General features: G+C 42.6%; 3 protein-coding genes across 13 annotated transcripts; all 3 read right to left on the bottom strand.

Annotated features, from left to right (window-relative positions):
- Positions 1-866: 866 nt before the first annotated feature.
- On the bottom strand, positions 867-6,485 carry lactb (lactamase, beta). The gene is made up of 6 exons (XM_031858242.1): positions 4,747-6,485; positions 4,569-4,635; positions 4,176-4,366; positions 3,777-4,086; positions 3,530-3,695; positions 867-3,069 (listed from the first exon to the last, which is right to left on the bottom strand). Exons 1-6 carry the CDS (start codon positions 5,098-5,100, stop codon positions 2,544-2,546), a joined length of 1,614 nt encoding a protein of 537 aa, XP_031714102.1. The 5' UTR covers positions 5,101-6,485; the 3' UTR covers positions 867-2,543.
- Positions 6,486-6,574: 89 nt separating this feature from the next.
- On the bottom strand, positions 6,575-7,888 carry LOC116389527 (putative zinc finger protein 66). Its single transcript, XM_031858254.1, has 2 exons — positions 7,642-7,888; positions 6,575-7,498 (listed from the first exon to the last, which is right to left on the bottom strand). The coding sequence occupies exons 1-2, from the start codon at positions 7,811-7,813 to the stop codon at positions 6,657-6,659; spliced, it is 1,014 nt and encodes a 337-aa protein (XP_031714114.1). The 5' UTR covers positions 7,814-7,888; the 3' UTR covers positions 6,575-6,656.
- Positions 7,889-9,573: 1,685 nt separating this feature from the next.
- Positions 9,574-21,193, bottom strand: tpm1 (tropomyosin 1 (alpha)). 11 transcript variants are annotated; one of them, XM_031862236.1, is made up of 10 exons: positions 20,937-21,193; positions 20,463-20,588; positions 20,159-20,284; positions 16,863-16,996; positions 16,376-16,493; positions 15,416-15,486; positions 14,535-14,610; positions 14,266-14,328; positions 14,089-14,158; positions 9,574-10,430 (listed from the first exon to the last, which is right to left on the bottom strand). In XM_031862236.1, the coding sequence occupies exons 1-10, from the start codon at positions 21,048-21,050 to the stop codon at positions 10,348-10,350; spliced, it is 981 nt and encodes a 326-aa protein (XP_031718096.1). In that variant the 5' UTR covers positions 21,051-21,193; the 3' UTR covers positions 9,574-10,347. The 11 variants fall into 11 exon arrangements, with proteins under 11 accessions (XP_031718096.1, XP_031718049.1, XP_031718040.1 ...); XM_031862162.1 differs by lacking the exons at positions 9,574-10,430; positions 20,159-20,284 and adding exons at positions 11,593-12,405; positions 13,423-13,501 and having other exon boundaries at positions 20,937-21,191; XM_031862154.1 differs by lacking the exons at positions 9,574-10,430; positions 20,463-20,588 and adding exons at positions 11,593-12,405; positions 13,423-13,501 and having other exon boundaries at positions 20,937-21,188.
- Positions 21,194-21,527: the final 334 nt, after the last annotated feature.

Here is a 21,527-nt window from a genome sequence, read left to right as displayed (position 1 = left end):
TAACAGCAGCAGGGTTAATTGCAGCTGTGGTCATTGTTGCTCTCCTAGTCTTAGTGGTGCTGGCAGTTGTTATCTACTACATACGCAGGTAAGTACATTATGGATTAAGGATTACCAAACGTTCTCAAGGCGTCTAAAAATAACATCAGGATGTGGAAGTGTTTTATGTGCGATACAGTCTTGGTATTATTGTACATCAGGCGGAATGTATTCTTTCAAAGCCAATAACCATTACTTTCGTCCACACGTAGGGTGTTGAAAGCCAAGCAACAGAGCCAACAGAACAATCAGCCACAGTATTGGAGAGTAAAACCCAGAGTATGATCTTTCTTCTGATGTACATTTGTTTCTCTGTGAGTGTTGGGCGGGATGATGAAAGAATTCTCAGAGATGAGTGTCACTTGCCTGTTGGACTTGGTACCGTTTTGAGTGTGACTAAAGACCAATAGGCCAGAGGAAAACTGTTGCATTTGACTGGAAAGGGTAAGCTCAGTATCTTTCAACTTATTCTCCCCATGTTTTGTGTCTAAGTGACTAATGGGGACAACAGTTTAAAAAGGGTCCAGTCTTGAGGACCCTACAGAGAAAAAAAACAAGCTTTTTCTTTATCCTTCGCTAAATCCTCTCTCTTTGTTATTGTGTGTCTTGCTCCAGAGAGTCTCGTTCTGTAATTTTGCGTGGTATTATCATAGTCAAAATCAGCATTAACATTCAGCTATGAGATCAAAAATCTTTGAGATAACACTAAGCTACGCTTTATATACTCCAACTGACTCCAACACAACAGTGTCTGCAGCGTTATCCCTCAATACTGGACCAGGTCTAAACAATGTTGTCCCCATTAGTCACTGAGACACAAAAACATGGGAAAATAGAGTCAAGGTTGAAAAACACCGAAGTTGTCCTTTAACTTAAGTCAAGAGCTGACAAACACATCGTGAGATTTCTTGAGTCCATGCTGTTTGCTACAGAAAGGTGTAATTCATTTACACACAAACAACAACTGAGAGTGGGTGGGAATTGAATCACGCCTTGCACAGCAGCCTTTTTAACAAAGCTATTAAGTTGGCGCTGGTGTTACTCATTTTAAATCACATTTCAATCTATGTGCTTTGCCTGAAATGTCCAAAGCATAGTTGGGCTTTGTAATATTATGTGAACTATTATTCTAAATATTGAACTTGAAATATTGAATTATGAAATACCCCTCTGTATCAATCAATATGTTCAATATGCTATTAAATAAATATTAGTTTGTGTTAATATATGCAATGAACCCTCATACTGAAAGATTTGACTGTGTGATTTCTGGTGGGATACTGCGCGCGCACACACACACACACACACACACGATGGACTAGTCATTTTCCATCCTCTAACCATCAGCACTTCATTCCTAACCTCAAACGTTAGCCTATTCTTAACCTAATCCTACATTTGATCTTAACCCCAAACCATAATTGCCCCTTGAAGCAGCCAGGACTGGTCAAGATGACCTCACTTTTCAAAATTGTCTTTACTCTGCAGTTTTAACACTCAAACTGGCTCTCACAAAGCTGGACATGCACGACTACACACAGGCAGCAAACGTAGCGACACACTGTGTGCGTGGGAGTCTGTATAATTAGCGTATCCCAAGCCATTCATCAGTCCTATAAATCTAAAAACAGGGGCAGAGGAGATCCCAGGAGTCTTATAATGAAAATGGTGGCATCAAATCCGCGAGGTTAAGAGACAATTCAAACTTGTTGGACTGGATAGACAAAAGTCTGTTCGTCTTTCCATTTTGATGGACTTCCAAGTATTGTCAAACAGCTGCCAACAACAAACTGTAGGAGAAAAAAAGCTACATTTGGACTGCCAACAGCTTAGTTGTTCTCTGAATTACCATCAACAATCTATCTCTGCATCAAACTCATTCAGGCATCAACATCTGGAATGGTTCTTGTTCCTTTAAATACAAAGACAGGATTGTACTTGTGGTTGAAGTACATTTTAAGACTCAAAAGTTGGCTCAGCAGTGAATACACAAAAAAATGTGACCCTATTGATTATTGATAGAAGTGCAGTATTAGGTCAACACACAGCAGAGTTTTCCCCAAAGCACGTCATGTTGCTATGAGAAGATATACGTGTTCAGGGTGGGCCCTAAAAGTCACTACATGGGATGTAGAGACTTTGAAGGGGTACCATGCGTCTTTAAAAAGCAACCAACCTCTTTCCATTGTATATAAAATGTTTTTATTTCTCTCAAATGCAGAATTACAGTTATTACAACACTGTTGTATTAGCTTTTTAAAAAGGTGGAGATGCATGAACCTCTGTATTAACCCGACAAACCGATGCCATAAGTCAGTGGCTTCTTTTTGTGTGTCGAGTTGCTGTAAATTGCTTCCACCGAGTGGCAGTATGCAAGGGTTGTAATGGAAAGTAAGTGGAGTTAAATTCGCAAATAGATGTATCAAAATGTCACGGTTTTCAAGGTTGATCTGAAATACTTCTCAGTAAAATGTGAAACTCGCACTTCTGTAAACAACCGACTCTTACAGGCGTCTGGCTTTATCAAACTCGTGTGCAATTTTCAGTGCTGTGCTGTTGAGTCCAACCGACTGCATGTTAGTGATGATGGTGACCACCACTCCCTGAGGGAGGAGAGGGGTCCGTCCTTGGTTCTCATCTATCTCCTCACTGGGTAACACCAGGAGCACGCTGCTCGCCCCCACAGCGCTTCCTGTGTGTGACACATAGTGTCTTCGCTTCCTGCACTGCCCGTATTTCTGTAGTTTCTCCACTACCAGCCAGCCTTGGGCATACAGTCCGTCCTTGTCCCAGCTTGCCTCCGTCCTGTCAACTGGTGACCAAAGATCGATGGCAGTTTGGGGTTTGAGAAAGCCAGGGAGAAAGCCCTCGGTGTCCTTCAGGTGGGCCACCTGGTAGCTGTAGAGCAGCGCGTTACCGAACAGCAGCAGGTCACCCACCGTGGAGAGGAAGCCGCCTCCTGCCCACTTGTAGGAGTTGTCTACATATGGGCAGTTCATGACACGTCCTCTCTTGTTGAGGTGATAGAATCTGTGGAGGAGCATCAACAGTTGATATGTTGTGCAACCATGTCACTCGCTACCCAATCAGGACTGGCCATGTTAAACTCCCAACAGAGAAGAAAGAGAAGCGAGGCGTCTCGCTCGTCAGCTCCAGAAAAAAAAAACGATCACCGTGTCTGAAATCGATGATGACGTCGTAGCTCATGAGTGAACCAACGTCGCTTCTTTCTTGTCACTGTTGAGAATTGCACATGCGCAGTACAAATCGGGCAGGGGTTAGCAAAATGTTAGCATTATGTCTATATTTTACACTGTAAGATCTGTCAAACTAGATAATAAGAGAAAGGCATTCATAGTTACTGGAACCAGTATCGGAAAAGGAAAATAAATGGTACCTGAACATCTTTACACATCTCCCCTGTACTCATTTGTGACATTCTGCCACAGCGATTGGGCCACAGCTTGACATCAGTGTCCTCACACATTACCTGGAGCGGTGGTAAATAATAGGGTCGTTCTCATCGGGCACAGTATTCAGCATTCCCAGCTCGTGGAACATGTTCGTCATGACATCCAGGAAGCGCTGTCCAGCAGCTCGCTCCACAGCAGCACTTAGCAGGGTAAAGGCGTGGGTGGAGTACAGAAAAGTGGTGCCTGCACAAACAGAATCGTACTCATCAAGACATTGACATTGTATTATACATGAACGGTTTAGCGAGCAGATATGTGCTTTACCCGGTTTGAAAATGAGTAGGTCGTCCTTGAAGAGGTCCAAGGCCTCAGTGACACTTTCAAAGTTGTCCTTCAAGTAGTATTCCTCGTGCTCAAACTCTTTTTTCTTCTCCTGAGTGGCTTCTTTGTCTTTGGTGTTTGGTTCTGTTGCAGGTTTATCTTTGTTTTCAGGTGAGCTCTTTTCATCTTCCTTCTTCGCTGGCTTTAAGAGACGCTTAGGTTTCTCCTTGTGCTCCTTCACTTTCTTTGCATCCTTCTCGTAATGCCGTATACCACTCAGGTGGGACAGAATCATACGAGGGGTTATTGTGACCTGCAATGAGTGACGTGCATGTGAGCAGAACAGCGCGATACTACTCCTGATAACAAGAACACTCTGCCATTTCGTTCCAAGTGACTTACATCCTCTCCGCTAAATTGTTTCTGGGGAAATTCTGGGACGTATTTCTGGACAGGCACGTCAAGTTGTAGTTTCCCCTCCTCACACAGTCGTGCGGCAGCTGCAGATGTGAGGGGCTTACTGATGCTGGCGATCCGCATCACCGTTTCCGGGCTGCACGGCACGCGATTCTCCAAATCAGCATAACCGATCCCTGAATCACGTGTTAAATGCATCACATATACACATCAAAGTGTTTTGAGAGGAAGATTCCATGTATTGCAAATTTAAAACTATTTATTGTGAAATAAACAATAGCAAGTTATTTGTGTCTTGTGTTTTCACTTGTTCCTAGGTTTCTCCTAGGTAGTAAGCCAATGATGGGCGCATTTAAAGCCGACTCTGTAGGCACACACCTTCACTCCAGACTTCAGCACCATCCACGGAGACCCCAACCACCAGACCAGGAGCCCCGACCTCAGTCTGAGTGACAACAGACGAGACACAAACACTGAAGTGAAACAGGTGAAACCGAGGTCAGGCAGGGAATATAAGGAGAACCCCAGCAGTGCATAGGCCTACCTCAAGGCTTACCTTTACCCTCTCCACAAGCTCCCAGCTAACTTTTATGGCATCGCTGTATCGACCAGTCCTCTGTGCTTCTTCTGCTTCATCCTCACAGGAAGTGTTGGCTGTGTCATCGCGGTATTTCAGTCCGACAGCTAGAGCGACCCCCACAGCGACCCCGCATATCCAAATCCTGGACTTTGACCGGTATTTAAAAAACGCTGTGTTTGACCCTCCGACATACCGTATTTGCTGTTGAACAAATACACTCGGCTTACGCTTGACTCGCGCTCCGGCTCGCGATGTCAGCAAAGGAGGCCCGCGCGCTGTTAGTAGGGTACATTTGACACAAAAACCATTTGGTAAAAGCAGTCGTGACATTGTTGGATATGCTGCTTCTCTTCTCTTATTTTGGAGATAACTGACCGTTGTTGTTGTTCTTCTTCTTCTTCTTCTTCTGGTTTTACGGTGGTTGGCGTCCAGCTTATCGGTGCATTAGCGCCACTTTCCGTGGAGTGTGGATCAGACAAGATACTTACAATCTTTCCATCAAAACAAAACAAATCACACACACAAAATAAAATACCATACATACCACGTTAACCTATATATTTATCCTCCATGTTTTACACTCTAGACCTATAAAATCCTAGCATCTGACAAGCACCTTCAACTGACCCCTGTTCTCCACATCCCTCACACCAGTCTGTCTGGCATTTTCAGTGTTTTGGTTCGCGCACACTGGATCAATTGTCAACACTGTTTCCTCTCTCCTGTTCAAACTACTTTGGTAACTTGGACACGATATACATGTATCCTTTTATCTTCTCTGACCTTTTTTGCCACATTTGGTGGATTTTTCCCCAAATAATACACTTGACTGCTTTACTGATACTAATTTGCATATACTTCCTTTCTTTAAAGCCCTCTTTGCCAACTCATCTGCCCTTTCATTCCCACTCACCCCTGCATGCACTGGAACCCACGGGAACTTAACCTGACATCTCAATTAAACATCAACTTGTTTGCATGGTTGAGCCAGACTGAATTTGGCCCTATTGACACACCACCTCCCACCTCATGTACAATATGTATGCAACCAATCACCTCTAAGTTTCCATATAGTACACAACACACAATACATGACAGCTTCTTTACTTGCTCTGAGACCAACCATTACTCCTTGCACAAATAATACTGACACCAGGTTCTCAGGGACAACCAAAATAAAAACATATTATATGATAGGACTTTTCAACAAGACGGAGCCATGAGATCAATTTTACAGGACGCACCTGGCGATACCTTAGTGCTGATGTGGGCCTTTTGGGTACCCTGGGTGGCTGATGTTCCATTTTTTTATTTTTTTTTTGTTATATTAGGTATTTATGGTTTCATGTTTGTGTCATGTTCAGGGACATCTCACTGAGTAGTTGTCAGGATACAGGATCATTTAGCCCTTAATACATAAGCAGTGGCGTTTCAGGCGGACAGAATGGTGAGGAAACTACTATTTCTGATGGGTTCAGAACCAGAAAATTACACAATTTAACATAATGCACAATTTTGCCTTTACCACACAGTTTAACACCTGTTTCCCTCAATTTGCCGTTATACTGCTTAATACCCCGTTTGTATGCAAATCATTAAAGGAAGAAGATGTTCATGCCCAGTCACAGTTAGTCAAACGTAGAATAAAAAGAACAAAGACAAGAAATGAGATTGATTTAACAGCTGAAAGGTTACATGACACGCTAGCTCGCAACGATGGCTTTTCACAACTTAGTGATGTGGCTTTTCAAGTAACTGCTACATCTGAAAGCTCTCCCACACATTTTGCAAGTATAAGACTTCTCACCTGTGTGAATCCTCATGTGTCTTTTAAATACTGAAATGTCACTGAATCTTTTGCCTCAGGTCTTGCAAAGGTACGGCTTCTAATCCATGTGGGTTCTCATGTGGCCTCTCAAGTGATCACTAAGTCTAAAGGCCCTCCCACATGTTTCACAGATATATGGCTTCTCACCTGTGTGGATTAATTTATGCGTGTTCAATGTTGAAACTGCACTGAACCTTTTCCCGCAGGTCTTGCAAAGGTACGGCCTCTCACCTGTGTGCGTCCTCATGTGGACTATCAAGTGACTGCTAGATCGAAAATATGTCCCACATATTTCGCATGAATACGGCTTCTCATCTGTGTGTATCATCCTGTGTCTCTGCATATATGACCTATATCTAAAACCCTTCCCACATACTTCACATGAATACGGCCTGTCATCCGAGTGTATTAACCTGTGTCTCTGCATATATGCCTTATATTTAAAAGATTTCCTACATATGTCACATGGGAAAACCTTTCTACCTTTGTGAGTATTACAGTGAATAGTTGACGTACTCGGATTAAATACATTGTTACTGTCAATTTGGCCTTTGTGATGTTGAATCTGTTGTTTTGGCTCTGCACTGGTTGATCCAGAGTCTCCATGCTCGTCTCTTATCAGATCTTGGCTCTCAGCTTCATGAGCGCTGTTAGAGTTCAGAGTGTGATCATCGTCACTGTGGTCACTTTCCTCATTAATGGGGATCATAAAGTCATCAGTCTCCTGCTTCAGTACAAGCCGCTCTCCCTCCTCACTGGTGCAGAGTTGCTCCTGTTCCACTTTAATCTGCGGAGGTTCTGGGTCCTCTTGGTCCAGACTGGAGTTCCTCACCAGAACACAGAGCTGCTGCTGGTCAAAGAGAACCTCGTCCTCCTGAAAGACGTGTTGCTGTGGGGGCTCTGGAGGGTCGAAGGACAAAAGGAATAAGAAACATACGGACATCTGAGCAGAACAATATAACCCGTATGTCTTTAATGCATTAGGATCCTATATGAGTCATATTCATCCGTTAGCTTTTTAAACACAATGAGGTTTTACGCACCTATCCTGTGTAACTTCATTTCAGGTTTCCAAACGATATCCAACAGTCTGCGCTGACGTTGGATCTCTTCCTCGTACTCCACGATTGCGTTTTTAAACACTTCGAATATTTCATCAGCTGCAACAGTTAGTCGCTCGTTGACAAACTCTCTCAAATCCGGAAATACTGACATAGTTTAGTTGCAAACGAAATAAGTATCTATAAGTAGCTAATTCAACACCCTCATGCAAATGTTTCTTTTTTTCTTCTTCTTCTTCTTTTTTTCCGGTTGCGGTTGGCATCCACCTTGTTGGTGCATTACCGCCACCGTCTGCTCCGGAGTGTGGATCAAACAATAGACTTAAAAATGTATCCCTCCCAAAAAACACACACATTTACCACGTTAACCTATGTTGTATCCTGCTATAAGACCTACCTAGACCTGCTATAAAATCCTAGCCCCTGACAACCACCGTTGCACCCCATCCCTGCTTATCCATAATATCCCATAAAAACATACCCTGTGTCCCTTAAGGTTGGGGCATTGTGCACGAAACAAAACACTGAAACTAAAGTGGAAATACGTGGACGAGCTTGTATGAGGGATGTCAGGAAGAGGAGTCACTTGAGCATTTAGTTTTGAGTTGTGAGTATGGGAGGCAGAACGAGATGAATAAAAAATAGAGTACTACGCACGGGTGAGAGAGCACAGATTAGGTAATGTTGGCTCTCTTAACCATGTCCACACACAGTTTCCTTTCTCCTGTGCCCACTACCCACCCTACCAACGTTGACACTCTTTAGACTATGATGTAGACGTCTCCCTTTCCCTCATCTGTCCTACCTTTCTACTAATTTGCATAGATCTATATTACCTTTCTTTACAGGCCGCTTAACTAACTCATCCGCCCTCTCATTCTCTACATACGCTGGAACGCACAGGAATTTAACCTGACCTCCCTGATTAGTTATTCTTGTGGCTGACTGAAGGACTTCATACAGTATGTCTTGAAGCCTGTTTGAATGAAAATACTTTAAACTTACTGGGCTGTGGATAAGTCGGAGCATATCAACAACTATTCCTGTCTAGTTTTTTTCCTGCCATTGTAGTACAACCAGCACTGCCAGCCTCTCCACTGTGTAAACCCCTAGATTATTGGATGCTCTTCTTCCTATTCCTTTAGCTGGTATTGCCACCCCATATCCTGTCACTCCTGTCCCAGGTTTCTTAGCAACATCCATGTAAATCTGTAAATGTATGTAAATATAGTGTAAATCACTATACTCTTTCATTACATAAAACCAAATCAAACCTCTAACAAATACCAGTCTACAGTATATCACGCCACGCAAGCTCCATGGAGCCACCACCGGGTAAACTACTTTGCAATGTCAAACTCCCTTTGTGTCCTGTAAATTAGCCCAATAGTTTGCCATCAGTTGCATCCTCCTTTAATCCAGCAGCATACCTCGCATTTCTACCTGCAGGACAGGTGCTGGCGATGTTTTAAATGCTCCACTATACTCTGAATGCCTGAGCCTGAATCACATCAACTTTCCCAATAAGAGATTTGGCTGTATGGAGCCAATACGCTATACTGATTACATAGATCTTGTCAAACACACATTGTTTTCAACAATGAACAACTGGCTTCCCATTCCCTACCAGTCATCACATTTATTACTTTTTTCCTCAATTTTCCTGATATTGTCTGCTTAAGTTAACCGTGAGTCAAAAAGAACTCCCAGAAATGTTCCAACCCTTTCTAAGTCTTACCCATACATCCTTAGCTTCACCCCTTCTGTCCTTAATTCTTTTCCTGATGAAAAGTAGTTTTCTTTTCCTTGGCACTGCATCAGGTTTGATTCATTCACTCAAAAATCTATTACGGCCATTCATTTAGGTCACCTCTAGATGGACAAAAGGTGATGTATACATGACAAACAAAGTTAGAACATTTTCAAAACGTGCTTTTTATTTTTTATAATTTGTAAATTTCAGATATGATAAACACTTGAGACATCTACATTAATACAATGCTAAAACAATGCACAACCAGATGACTGAAATCTATACTTTATAAACATGATGAAACAATGTTGAACCATGGTTTTAAAGGATAAGACTACACTGTAATGCATTAGCATGTCCGGGCATTGCTTAACATTACATTAGCACCAGTATACATGATGACAGGCATAGCCAATTTATACTTACACTTGTTATGAAAGTTTCTGGGAGGAGGGCATGTATATCTTTTTAAACATAATTTGTCTTACAGAATTCATGTTAAACTAAGTGCAAAATGTCTCCACTTTGTCCTTCTGTATGTGCATAATCTAGGTGGAATGGAACGAACCAGGTCAGCTTCAATGCAGTAGAAACCAATCTTACAAATGTCACTTCACCAAATGACTTGTCAAAAAAAAAAAAAAAACTATCTCAAGGATTGCAAAAGGCAGACATCATTACAAGATTAAAAACTGGCTTGCGAACAAACAATATTGTTTCTCAGTTTAGGCTTCATCAAAGGGAATGCTTAAGCTTTACTTCCCCGTATCTTTGCTCCTTGGTCAACTTCCGCTGAAGGCAGGACGGTGTAATAGGAAATGTATTTGGCCATTTCATCTCCACCATGGGCAAGGTATGAGAAGAGGGGTTTATGGTAAGCAAGGTGCATGTACAAAAAGCCAAAACCACAGTGCGTGTGGGGTCAGACCGTGCTTTCACAAATTATTCAGTTCCATTAGAGTCTGGTCCAGCATCTGGTGCATATCGAGGTTCTCTTCCTTAGCTTGTGACAGTTTCTCTGTTAGAACATCAAATGAAGAAGTTATAATCTCACACAAGCAAGCAAAGTCGAGTGGTTAGCTTGCATTATTAATCAAGCTGGCTACATCGCTAAGGTCAGTCATGTAAATGATTTAAACCTACACTTAATGGACAGAAAACAAGAGCAACACATTGAGTCAACAAGCTCATATTATGATGTGCAAGCCACCATGCAAACAGGTTACAACAAAGTTCTCATTAATACACATAAACACAACAATCCATAAAAAAATATTATTGTATTATATCGTAATACTAGGCTGCAAGACTATACAATATAGATTTGAGTTAATCCCTGATTTTCACCATACTTCAATTATATTTCAACAAACAGCAACACAGATTTCAAGCAGTGCGGGCATCGTACATGGACAATGCAAACGGAAGAACTTTGGATCTTGCTCTGGATCAGATTGTCACACACACATTAAACACAAAACCGTAACAAACACGTAAAACATTCACGCAATTTAGTCCTCATTCAAGGCCACGCGCAGTTCGTTAGTGAGAAGGCGGTTTGTCTGAAGTTGATGGTGGAAGCGATCTTTGCAGTCAGAAAGCAAGTAGAAAAACAGAGAGAGGACAGGAAATCAGAGGAAAATAGGAAAAGAGAAAATGCCCGTTGACACCTACCTTCTCCAGGCCATCAGTTACTTTTTTTAGTCTTTATAAAACACACCAACAGCTATCTGAATAGCCATTAAATAACACAATCAAACAGTGTTTTGATGTTCTTGTTTTGAGAGGGGCGGTTGTGTGTAGAGTGAAAACAGAGAATGAGCAAATTTAAACTAAAAAGGTTAAAAGGTTAAATGGCAGCTTAAATATAAAACCTTTAAACCTGGATAGGGTGGGAACAAAATAGAAAATAAAATACTAAACTACATGTATATCTGACATTTTGGTCATACCATTCTCCATCAAGTGCATCTTATCATCCGCTTAAATATGGCGGATCAATATCCAAACTGAGAATCAACCAGTTTGTTGTGGTCTGACAATGTCAGAATGTGGCTCACCTATTATTCTGCCGTCCTATTTGAATTATGACATCTCAATACACACACCACCAGAACATTGCTTACTTCCGCTTATTGCTCTGGAGATATGGGGACAACTTTAATAAAAAACACTCAGAATATATGATTGTTTGTTTATTCAAATATATGACAGGATACTGTGTATCATACAAAGCCCAGGGTTTCATAATCACTGATCGCAGTTTACTCCAATTTTTCCAGCAACCAGATGAGGCTCAACAAATCTTACATACTGTTCTGTACTCCATCATGACACCCTTTACTCTTCTACTTCACCACAATCTTCCCGATAACAATCCAACACTAATTCCCTACAATTCTCAAATCTTTTCCAGTCAGCTGCTCCTGTCACAGTACTAAATGTTGAAAAGTGCTCGCATGCATCAGGCTCAAACGCTAAGAGAGAAGACAACTTGGCTCAGCTTTCAGTCCAGTACCTGCAGTTGTTTTACGTGATCATGGCACTACTGTGATATTCCTTATAGCTCAGCTTTACAGAAAAATATTTGAATAAAATAAAAATAACAAGAAGAAAGAAAAGCTGGGTGAAGCTCAACTAATGGGATGCAGGGAAAGAAAATGAAGATCATAACTTAAAATCAAGGCTACTTGGCTTTATTAGAGCCACTTGAAAATAAATAAATTAAAAAGAAGAAGAAAAAAAAAAAGGACAGAGTAAAGAGATACAGCTTACATAGAAGGAAGGACGTTTATTTTTTACACAATGCAGAAAGATTTTAGGTGTCTGTACAAGTGATGGGATGCAATTAACTTTGACATGAGGATGAAAACACGAGGAGGAGAGGAAAGCAAAGACAGAGAGGGATGGGAAAATTGAGAGATGGCTGGAGAGAGCAGACAGATGCCGCTTAGCCGACAGGAGGCATCTTTGATGAGGTGTGAAATATTTATCTGTGTGGGAGAGAAGAAGTACAGTGAACCAGGGGGGTCGGCGTGGGACCTACGGGAATTTGAGATGCACACCACAATACACCAGAACCACAGGACTCACGGCACGACACGACACAACCAGAATTCACAATGGCAGTGCATTGTGAGGTGGCACACACTGGCAAACACAACCAACTCCTTCCTCTGATTACATTGAGACCTTTCTGCTAATGCACGAGGAGCACCGTTTTACCAGATTGATGCTGTGCACTTTGTTAATCTCCCACAGAATGGCCAAATGTTGAGGGACAACACTAATTTAGCAAAACTGGAGACTCAACGACAGTGATGCTAAACTGTGACAGTTGTGGTGACCAACTGGTACAACGACAGAACAAAGGGGGATCTTGCAACACTCAGGGGGGCCTTTCTTCTGGACAGAAGTAGACCATGTTAGTAGAAGAGGAAACATTCATAACCTGGAGTTAGAATCGGATTCATTGAAATGCCCTCGTGATAAAGTTAACAGCAATTCAATAGACGATTTCCATGCATTGCAAGAATGTCAAACTATCATGTGAAAATATAGTGTTTAGAAATGACTATGAATCTGTAAAGAATGCATGGACTGACATAACCAGCAATGCATAACATTACTCAAGTCCAGTTTACAGTATTCTTCAAACATCAATGATACTGATACAAAGAGCATTCAGTATCATAACCACACAACAAAAAAAAAAAAAAAAGAAGTGTGATGAGTTGTAATTATTGCCTGTGGACTTCAATTACACAGACACGGAAGACCGCAATGTCTGTTTTAAGATGTCAAACTTTAAGACTATATAAAAACATAGCTGCATAACTACTTTTAAGTGTAGGAACAGATACAAGGGTTGGATGTACTAGTTATGATGGGTATGAAGGAAATATAAGGGAGGAGATGAAGGCGAGGTAGCTGGTGTACAGGTAAACAGAGGTGCAGGGAAGGGGGGGGGGGGGGGGGGGAACAAGCAGGCGCAGCAAGTTGAAAATTACATGGAGGTCATGTCGTTGAGGGCGTGGTCCAGCTCCTCGCTGATGGCCTTGTACTTCAGTTTCTGGGCATACAACTCATCTATTGGTGGGCCAGGGGTGCAGGGGGGAGGGAGGGGGTGAAGGTGAAGGAGCACATGGCAAGGAGGTGAAGGGTGAAGCATCCAGAAATATTGACGAGAGAGAGAGAAAAAGATAGGAAGAAAAAAATTGAAAACAGGGGAAAAAGAGGAAAAACAAGTTACACCAGAAAATGACAGAATGGAAGTGCAACAAAAGTCAGGGGAAATTCCTCAGCGCCATGAAGAAATGGAGCATATCTCTCACTCTCAGCCCTCAATCACGACTCCTTGAACACTAAGTCAACATTTAGGCCTGATAGCTCTGATAAACACCAAAGCCATTCTTTCCTACCTTGAAACTCAAAAAACAAATCAACTAAACATAATAGAAAAAAGGTAAGAGTCACCACAACAAAAGTATGTTGCTGTCTGGAAAAGAGCCGTGACGGCATTAAAAGGTAAGCAGAAGTAGAGTTCAAGAGCGAAGCAAATAATAGGCTGAAATACATTTTTTTTTTTTTTTAGCCCTGATACCTTCAATGACACAATAACCATTTCATAATAACCAGAATAGCATTCCGGGGTGAGGGGCAAAAAAAAGACATACCTTCCAAGTCATCAATGGTCTTCTCAAGCTTGGCTACTGATCTCTCAGCGAACTCAGCACGAGTCTCAGCCTGTGTAACAGAGACAGATGTATAAGTGAGTCCAACACTCAAAGTGACTTGTACAAATCATCCTGGAGTCAGCCTGCAACCCCAGATAAGGCCTTGTGAAACTTTACCTCCTTCAGCTTGTCAGTGAGGACCTTGATCTCCTCCTCGTATTTGTCCTCCTTCTGAGAGTACTGTGGGACAAAAACAACGACAGGTGTCAAACACATGGGCATGGAGTCAAACTCGGAATGTCCTAAGTGCGTAAAAACACATGTCTATAATTTTTTACAGCTGTGGATGGATTATCCCCAAGGCTCCTCTGCTCCCCATCCCCCCCAGTCTAACCGGGAGCTGAGGGGGTTTGACAGCATGCACTCGGTCAGAAGGCTGCACTTACCTTCTCAGCCTGGGCCTCCAGTGACTTCAGGTTGTTGGTCACAGTTTTCAACTCTTCCTCAAGCTCAGAGCATTTGCTGGTGTTTTAGATGAGGGGATGAAGTTGCGAAGGATAAGATGAGGGGGGGGGGGGGTAGTGGAAAGGGCAGGAAACGAGGATGGACAGAACCAGAGGTGGACACAAACCAGGAAGAAGGAAAGTAATAAAAGGGGAGAGAGGAAACAAGATAAATAAGAACTACAGGGATTAAACGACGAGGGAACCCCAAGTGCCTTAACAGAGCCGGATTGTGAGAATAGAAATGTGAATCTTGTGATCACACAAAGAGTAGTGGGTTGCAATGTAATCGTTAATTTGGTTAAAGCTATTTCCGCATCTAAATATCATGCTTTCTCTTAGATGTGAGGTGTTATTCTTGCACAGTCTCTGCCATGTTAGAGACGCGAAAGAGTCGAACTACCCCGAATATAAGAGCATAACAGAGGAAACAAGCGCAGCAAGCAAAGCAGAGGGGACACTTAACAGCATGAATGACAGTGAGAGGAGCCAGTCATCAAAGATATGTGTTAGTTTTTGTTTGTAGTACCTTTGTGACTGAGGAGTTTAGTGATTTCATGCTTTGCTCCAAAACCCTTAGCTCATCGTCCATTCTCCGAGCCCGTCTGTTTATGGGTGCGGCGTACATGTGCAAGCCAAAACCATTCAAACCATTGACAGCATGCAAATAATGAATACACACGTTATGAACACAGGGCACACTGTTCAAATGGATACGAGTCTTGTACTTTGTGTATTAGTGCTGAAAGCTCAACTGTTGAAATTGCCAGCGCACGTGCAAATGTGAGTGCAGCTTTGGTGCATGTAAAGGTGAACCATCTTACCCCTCGTTCAGCTCAGCGCGCTCCTCTGTACGCTCCAGTTCACCCTCAATGATGACCAGTTTACGGGCCACCTTTAGGTGCAGCACAACAGAGTGTTACAACGCAACACCTGACTAACACAACTAGGATGTGGGTTACGTTTTTTTTCCTTAAAGTGTGGCCAAATATCTAATATTTTAAAACTACACTTGGTAACACTTCACTTTAACCCCCATTAATAGGAATTTATAAGCATGACATAAACATTTAACGAATGGTTTATAACACACTATAATGTAGTTATAAGTATATTTAAGAATGTTTTTGTGTTTATTCAGTATTTTTAACAACTATTACTTCTTCTCGGAAGACACATTTGATATTATTACAACTACTTGTGTTAGAGTACCTTTTACTTGAAAGTGAAAGTACTAATACGTCTGTAAAATAGTGTATTGTAATTAGGAAAAATATACTTAAAAGTATCAAAAGAAAAGGTACTTAATAGTCTCTCAATAGTCTCGTTTAACCAACTACTTGTTTCAGCTCTAATAGTATATGTATGTCGTGAAGTAGAAAGTAATGTGAAATGAATATACTCAAGTAAAGTACAAGTACCTCAAATGTGTACTTAGGTACCGTACTTGAGTAAATGTAGTTAGTTAAACTCCCCCACTGATTACGATTGTGTTTTACTTTGTTATCATACACCAGAAAAATACAGGAACCATGTGAATGGTGATTTTGGATTAAAACTTCGAAAGGTTTGTCATAATTGTGTAAAAATGCTTCCTTATCGGATCGTAAAACATAAAAAAAGTTACATTCTATCAACAGATTAAGATATTATTAAACCAATATCTTGGAACTCAATACGGGTAACACGTCTGTCACACAGTTACTGGTTGCAGTAAATGAGCAACTGTGTGTTCGATGTTGCAGAGGTTTTTTGAGGTGGCTGCCAGTGGCTGAAAAACTCGCCTCCTCATATTTGCGGTCAGCCTCCTCAGCGATGTGCTTGGCCTCCTTCAGCTGGATCTCCTGCAGCTCCATCTTCTCCTCGTCCTTCATGGCCCTGTTCTCAATGACCTTCATGCCTCTGTGTGACGGAAGAAACAGATCATGATGTTAGGAATCAGGAGCTGAGACCTGACCAGCCTACAGTCTCCCCGAGGACACACAGGTCTAGTGCACAGTAGTGTCGGCTGGTAAATCTTTAATATGTCCTTCCAAAGTGAATAGCTAACTGTTTTCTGACATGAAAAATAGATAAAACACTGAATGTATGGATGTTAAGAAATGACTGCACTATTGGACACAGCTAGTGTGACAGTGAGCTGTGTGATATCCAGCTCTGCAGCACAGAGGCTCCGCTTGTACCCCATACGAAGAGACAGGAACACAGCCCCGCCACCTGGTCTCTGCAGCGAGAGAGCCAGATCAGAGGTCTGAGTCATAAGAAACCCACCTCTCGCTCTCATCAGCTGCCTTCTCAGCCTCCTCCAGCTTGGTCAGGGCAGTGGCCAGACGCTCCTGAGCACGATCCAACTCCTCCTCAACCAGCTGGATACGTCTGTTAAGGGAAGCGACATCGCTCTCAGCCTAGGGAGAGAAGAGGAGCAAGTGAGGAGAAAAATTAAGAGGTCGACGTCTTTAACAAAACAGCCTGGAAATTACGCCAGTGCATCCGTACAAGTCAGCCCAAAGAATGAACGAGAGGTGGTGGATTGTAATTTTTTGTTTTATGCCAGGTGGGTGACTGTAATCGCTGTTGTGCAAAAGTGTTTACGTATGCAACCTGTTGGGAAAAGCCCTCCTTGTACCAGTGCTCCTAATTGACTATTTATAATAACAATGTCCCAAGCTGACAGCAGGTTGAATACCCTGCCTCATTACTAGACCCCTGAGGAAACATTAACACGGCTCAAGTCAAAGCGAGACAATAAACTGTATATGACTGCTCTCATGGCGAAGAGGAGACTCCCTGGATAGTTCACAACTGTAGGAGACATTTAAGTGTAATTCAACTCGTCACATGTTGATCCAAATAGGGGAAATTATCTGGTATCTTGAGAGAAAAGTTACTCCGCTTTGATAGGGACTTGAAAAAGGGCAGACCTTTCCTGTGATTATTCAAACCTGTGGAGTGACTTCTGCTTCATGACGGCTGTTCAGCCGGTTTGAGGCTCTGAAAACAGGCTACAACCAGTGGTTTGACGGTTTCCCCTGCAGTTCACGCGTGAGTGAGCAGTGGCGGACCAAAGTGCATCGGCGGTTGTGAAGCAACAAGGAAGTACTAATAACCTATAAACTGAAGCAATATGCTTTCAACCCCATTTCAAACCCCTCACGGGTGATTAACATAAAGCCTGAGATAGGCCCAGACTGCTATAAGCCCCCTGCAGAAAGATTTATTTCCCGTCTAGATAACCGCCGCTATGTTCACACGAGGGTGAAATCACTCTTTGGTAGCTGTGCAAACCTATTGTCCTTATAAGGGCAACTCAAAGAGCATGCACACTCACAGAGCAGACTGGCACCCTAAATGTTACCACGGATTATTTGTAACTTCCTGGTTGCTGAAAATGATCTATTCGCATGTTTAACCTTCCGTTGGCGTGCGTGCACAACCGAATAAACAGGTTGAATAAGGACCGGTAACGGCATCAAAGTGCATCAAAGGAGACGCAAGTGAAACACAGTAGCGATATGACGCGACGCACTGATGCAGTGTTCCGCGTTCTTTCCACGTAATATGACTTGTGCACCGGTGGCCTAACGTTACCAATTATAAACGCTTAGCCGAGAGCAGCAGGCTATCAAACCCTCGGCGGAGCAGGCTACTTTGTGGTGGCTGGCACTGCATGGAGCCGTGTAAAGCTCAGCTTGCAGCACTGCGGTTGCGTCAAGAGAAATCCCGCTATATCACAGGGTCGCCTATAATTCAGCGGAACAAACACGCACACAGGAAAGGCTACAAGAGGAAGATGTGCGATATTGGGTTTAATAAACAGCTCCTCTCCGGCTGCACGCGCGGTAAAATAAAAAAAAAAATGCTTACTTGTTCCCTGGCATTCCTCTCCGCAAGTAACTCCCTCTGTAATTTCTCGGCTCTCTCTTCAGCACCGTCTGCCTGATCTTGTAAAGATTTGATCTTTCGTTTGACTGCCTCGAGCGATGTAGCCCCGGCCATTGTTTACTCTGCAACTATGTTAAAAGAAAAACTAAGAAAATACGCTCTGAGTGCAGCACAATTTCCGAGTAATTGTCAAGGGTCGAGATGACGTTCTTGATTGTGCTGAAAGCTGCGTGAAGACTGGACCGCGCGCAAAGCTTTCTGGAGACGCTCTCTGCGATGCCTGTCATTTGTCCAGGAAGTACTGCTGATTTCAAAAATAGACTTGCAAATTAACTATTCTGAATGATTGCGCACTGAAAGATTTACACTGTGGAATTATTGCGGATTGCCCCAGGAAATAACATCACGTGAAATTGAATTGATGCAAAGCAACAATGCATATTTAATGACAAGAACACACCCAGTCAATACACTGTAATTAGCCCGCTTGTAGCTATCTAACAGAGCCACCGCGCCATCTGCTGGTCAATTGTGAGTAGTGCACATGGCAGTAAAATACCTCTACCGACTACAGGCCATTCAGTAAGTCTGCACCGAATACAGTAATTACAGACTACGCTTTAAACTTTAAACTTAGCAAATATCACAGAAGACCCTTGAAGAATATGAAAGGGGGGAAAAACAAGGCTATAAAACACTAAGTATAGTTCAACTTGTTTGAGCACTACAGCCATACTTAAACCTCCCTACATAGAAATATTAAGAAAAAAAACCACAGCAATACATGGGCCTACAGGGAAAGAAATACAGCACCAAGTATGACAGATGTGGCTAAAACTCACCAGACTATAGTCACACTAATGCCTAACTCCCCGGAGGAATCCAATTAAAGGATTTTTGACACCGGGTTATCCCCGAGGCCACTTCTAAACCACACTACAAATTGATTCCCCTGATTGACTCTTGTGAACAAAGTGTCTGCTGCACCGGACAGTCACACTAACTCGGGCATTTACAGGATTCTTTTTTTTGTCGTGAAAAACTGTTTCCGAGGATTTTCTCCAAAAGCACGACCTTTAACATGCCTAAATTGAAATTATTTACACAGTTTAGTTGTCATGTATTCATCCGAAGGGAATTTATTTTAAAACACTAATTTATTTACAGCGTTTCCCCCTTGTGGTTAGCACAGAGCGCAGCCTGCAGTATGAGCTCCATCTTGACCATATAAAGCAGTGGGGCTATATTTATCCAGGCGCCTTGCTCCATGCGCTCTGAGAACGACTGCGCATCAGGACACTTCTCTGAAAGACACTTATTCAGCCTAAAACCTGTACGACTGAACACACCAAGACCTAAAACACAACAGAAATATAGGGTATCAATGATATGAGTTATCCTACGGATTAATTGGGTTTGAAATAAATAATGAGCTTTGCAGTTAAACAGCCAATCTGACTTTCTTTGGGCAGACTTGTGAGGGATTGTGCATGTGCCCATTTAACACAAAGCGACAGTTCAACAGTAATTGGACATTGACTCTGTAGTCAAGTTTGAATGACTACAGAGAGGGAATTCCCCTTCCCTGTGTTGTTGAACTGTCGCCCGTCGGAGAGTGAAGAGAGTAAAGGTGTGAAGAAGCGTGGTGTAGAAATGGTGCCATTGTGAACCCCTTCCTTACTCACATCGGCTGCTTTCTTCTCAGCCAGCTCAAGTTTCTCCTGGGCATCCTTAAGAGCCTCGGAGTACTTGTCCAACTCATCCTCAGTTCCCTTCAGCTTCTTCTGCAGAGCTAGCAAATCGTCCTCAAGCTGAGGCGAGTTTCAGTTTCAGAGGTGATCAGCGAGGAGTTGCGTGAACGCGCACAGGCGCGAGAGGCGTACAGAGAGACACACAGGAGAGGACAGGACAGGACAGGAGAGGACAGGACAGGAGAGGGGGAAGAGAGAAGAAAAGTTAGGGAAGCTCATGCACGTCAGGATCAGATACCTTGGTGGCGACCTCCTCAGCGGTCAGCAGCTTTTCCTCAGCAGTTTGGAACTCCTCAAACACTTTATCTCTTTCGTCTTCAGAAAGACGCAATTTCTTTTCCAACTCTCTTATATCGTCCTCTAACTATACATGCATATAAGAAAAACATCATACAATTAAACACATTATACAAATTAACATGCAATTATTTAATTAATAATCAAACATATTTCTCTCTAATTTACATTTTCTAAATTATCAACATGGTTTGGCTATATTTACATCATCAAAACGGTTGAGAGGAGGATATATAGAATCCAAGAAGGATGGATTATTCTTAATTTAATCCTTATTTGGGCTTCTCCATGAAAGTAATTAATCCGTATTTAGGAGGTGATCCATTTAAAGGACAGCTGCTTTAAACTTCTACTGATATTCCTGCTTTTAAATCTTTGTGATTTTCCACAGAAGAAAAAAAACACATCAGCCGACCTGTTTGCTTCTGTCCTCTGCTGCTTTCTTGTCTCCCTCAGCCTGCTCAGCTCTGTCCAAGGCATTCTCCTTGTCGAGCTTGAGCATCTGCATCTTCTTCTTGATGGCGTCCATGGCTGCTTATTGCTGTTCGGCTCCAACAAAACGTCCAAATGAAAACCAAGAAGGAAATGGGAGAGAGGCTTGGACGTCTGTGCCTAACTGAAGACTAAACTGGAGTACAGGCGCTGCCTGACTGTGCCCTGTCAAATATGTACTTCGAAGGGGGGGTGACTGGATTCCTTTGGACATCCAATACTTTTTCGGAGGGGGCGTGTGAGGGTGCCCGGGCGTTTTTTAACTTATGGCTCTGCTCCGCGATTCGTTGCTCCCAAACATTTGACTTTTGATACGCCTTTATATGGGATGTGATGGACAAGCACGCAGCTCCCACGGAGAGGCTTCCTAATGGTAGTGTTACAGAAGCCATTTAATGCATGGAGAACATGCAGATGAAGCTTACTGTATGATGACAGCATAAAATATCTGCATGACGGTTTGTTTTACCACTGTGGCAACACATTTAAAGGCAGCATGCGGTATTTGTCTCTC

Source organism: Anarrhichthys ocellatus, unplaced genomic scaffold, assembly GCF_004355925.1.
Source record: "Anarrhichthys ocellatus isolate YVR2014 unplaced genomic scaffold, GSC_Weel_1.0 scaffold2, whole genome shotgun sequence".
In the NCBI taxonomy this organism is placed as follows: Eukaryota; Metazoa; Chordata; class Actinopteri; order Perciformes; family Anarhichadidae; genus Anarrhichthys; species Anarrhichthys ocellatus.
The sequence above is the reverse complement of the archived record's forward strand: the minus strand, read 5'-3'. Positions and strand labels throughout refer to the sequence as shown.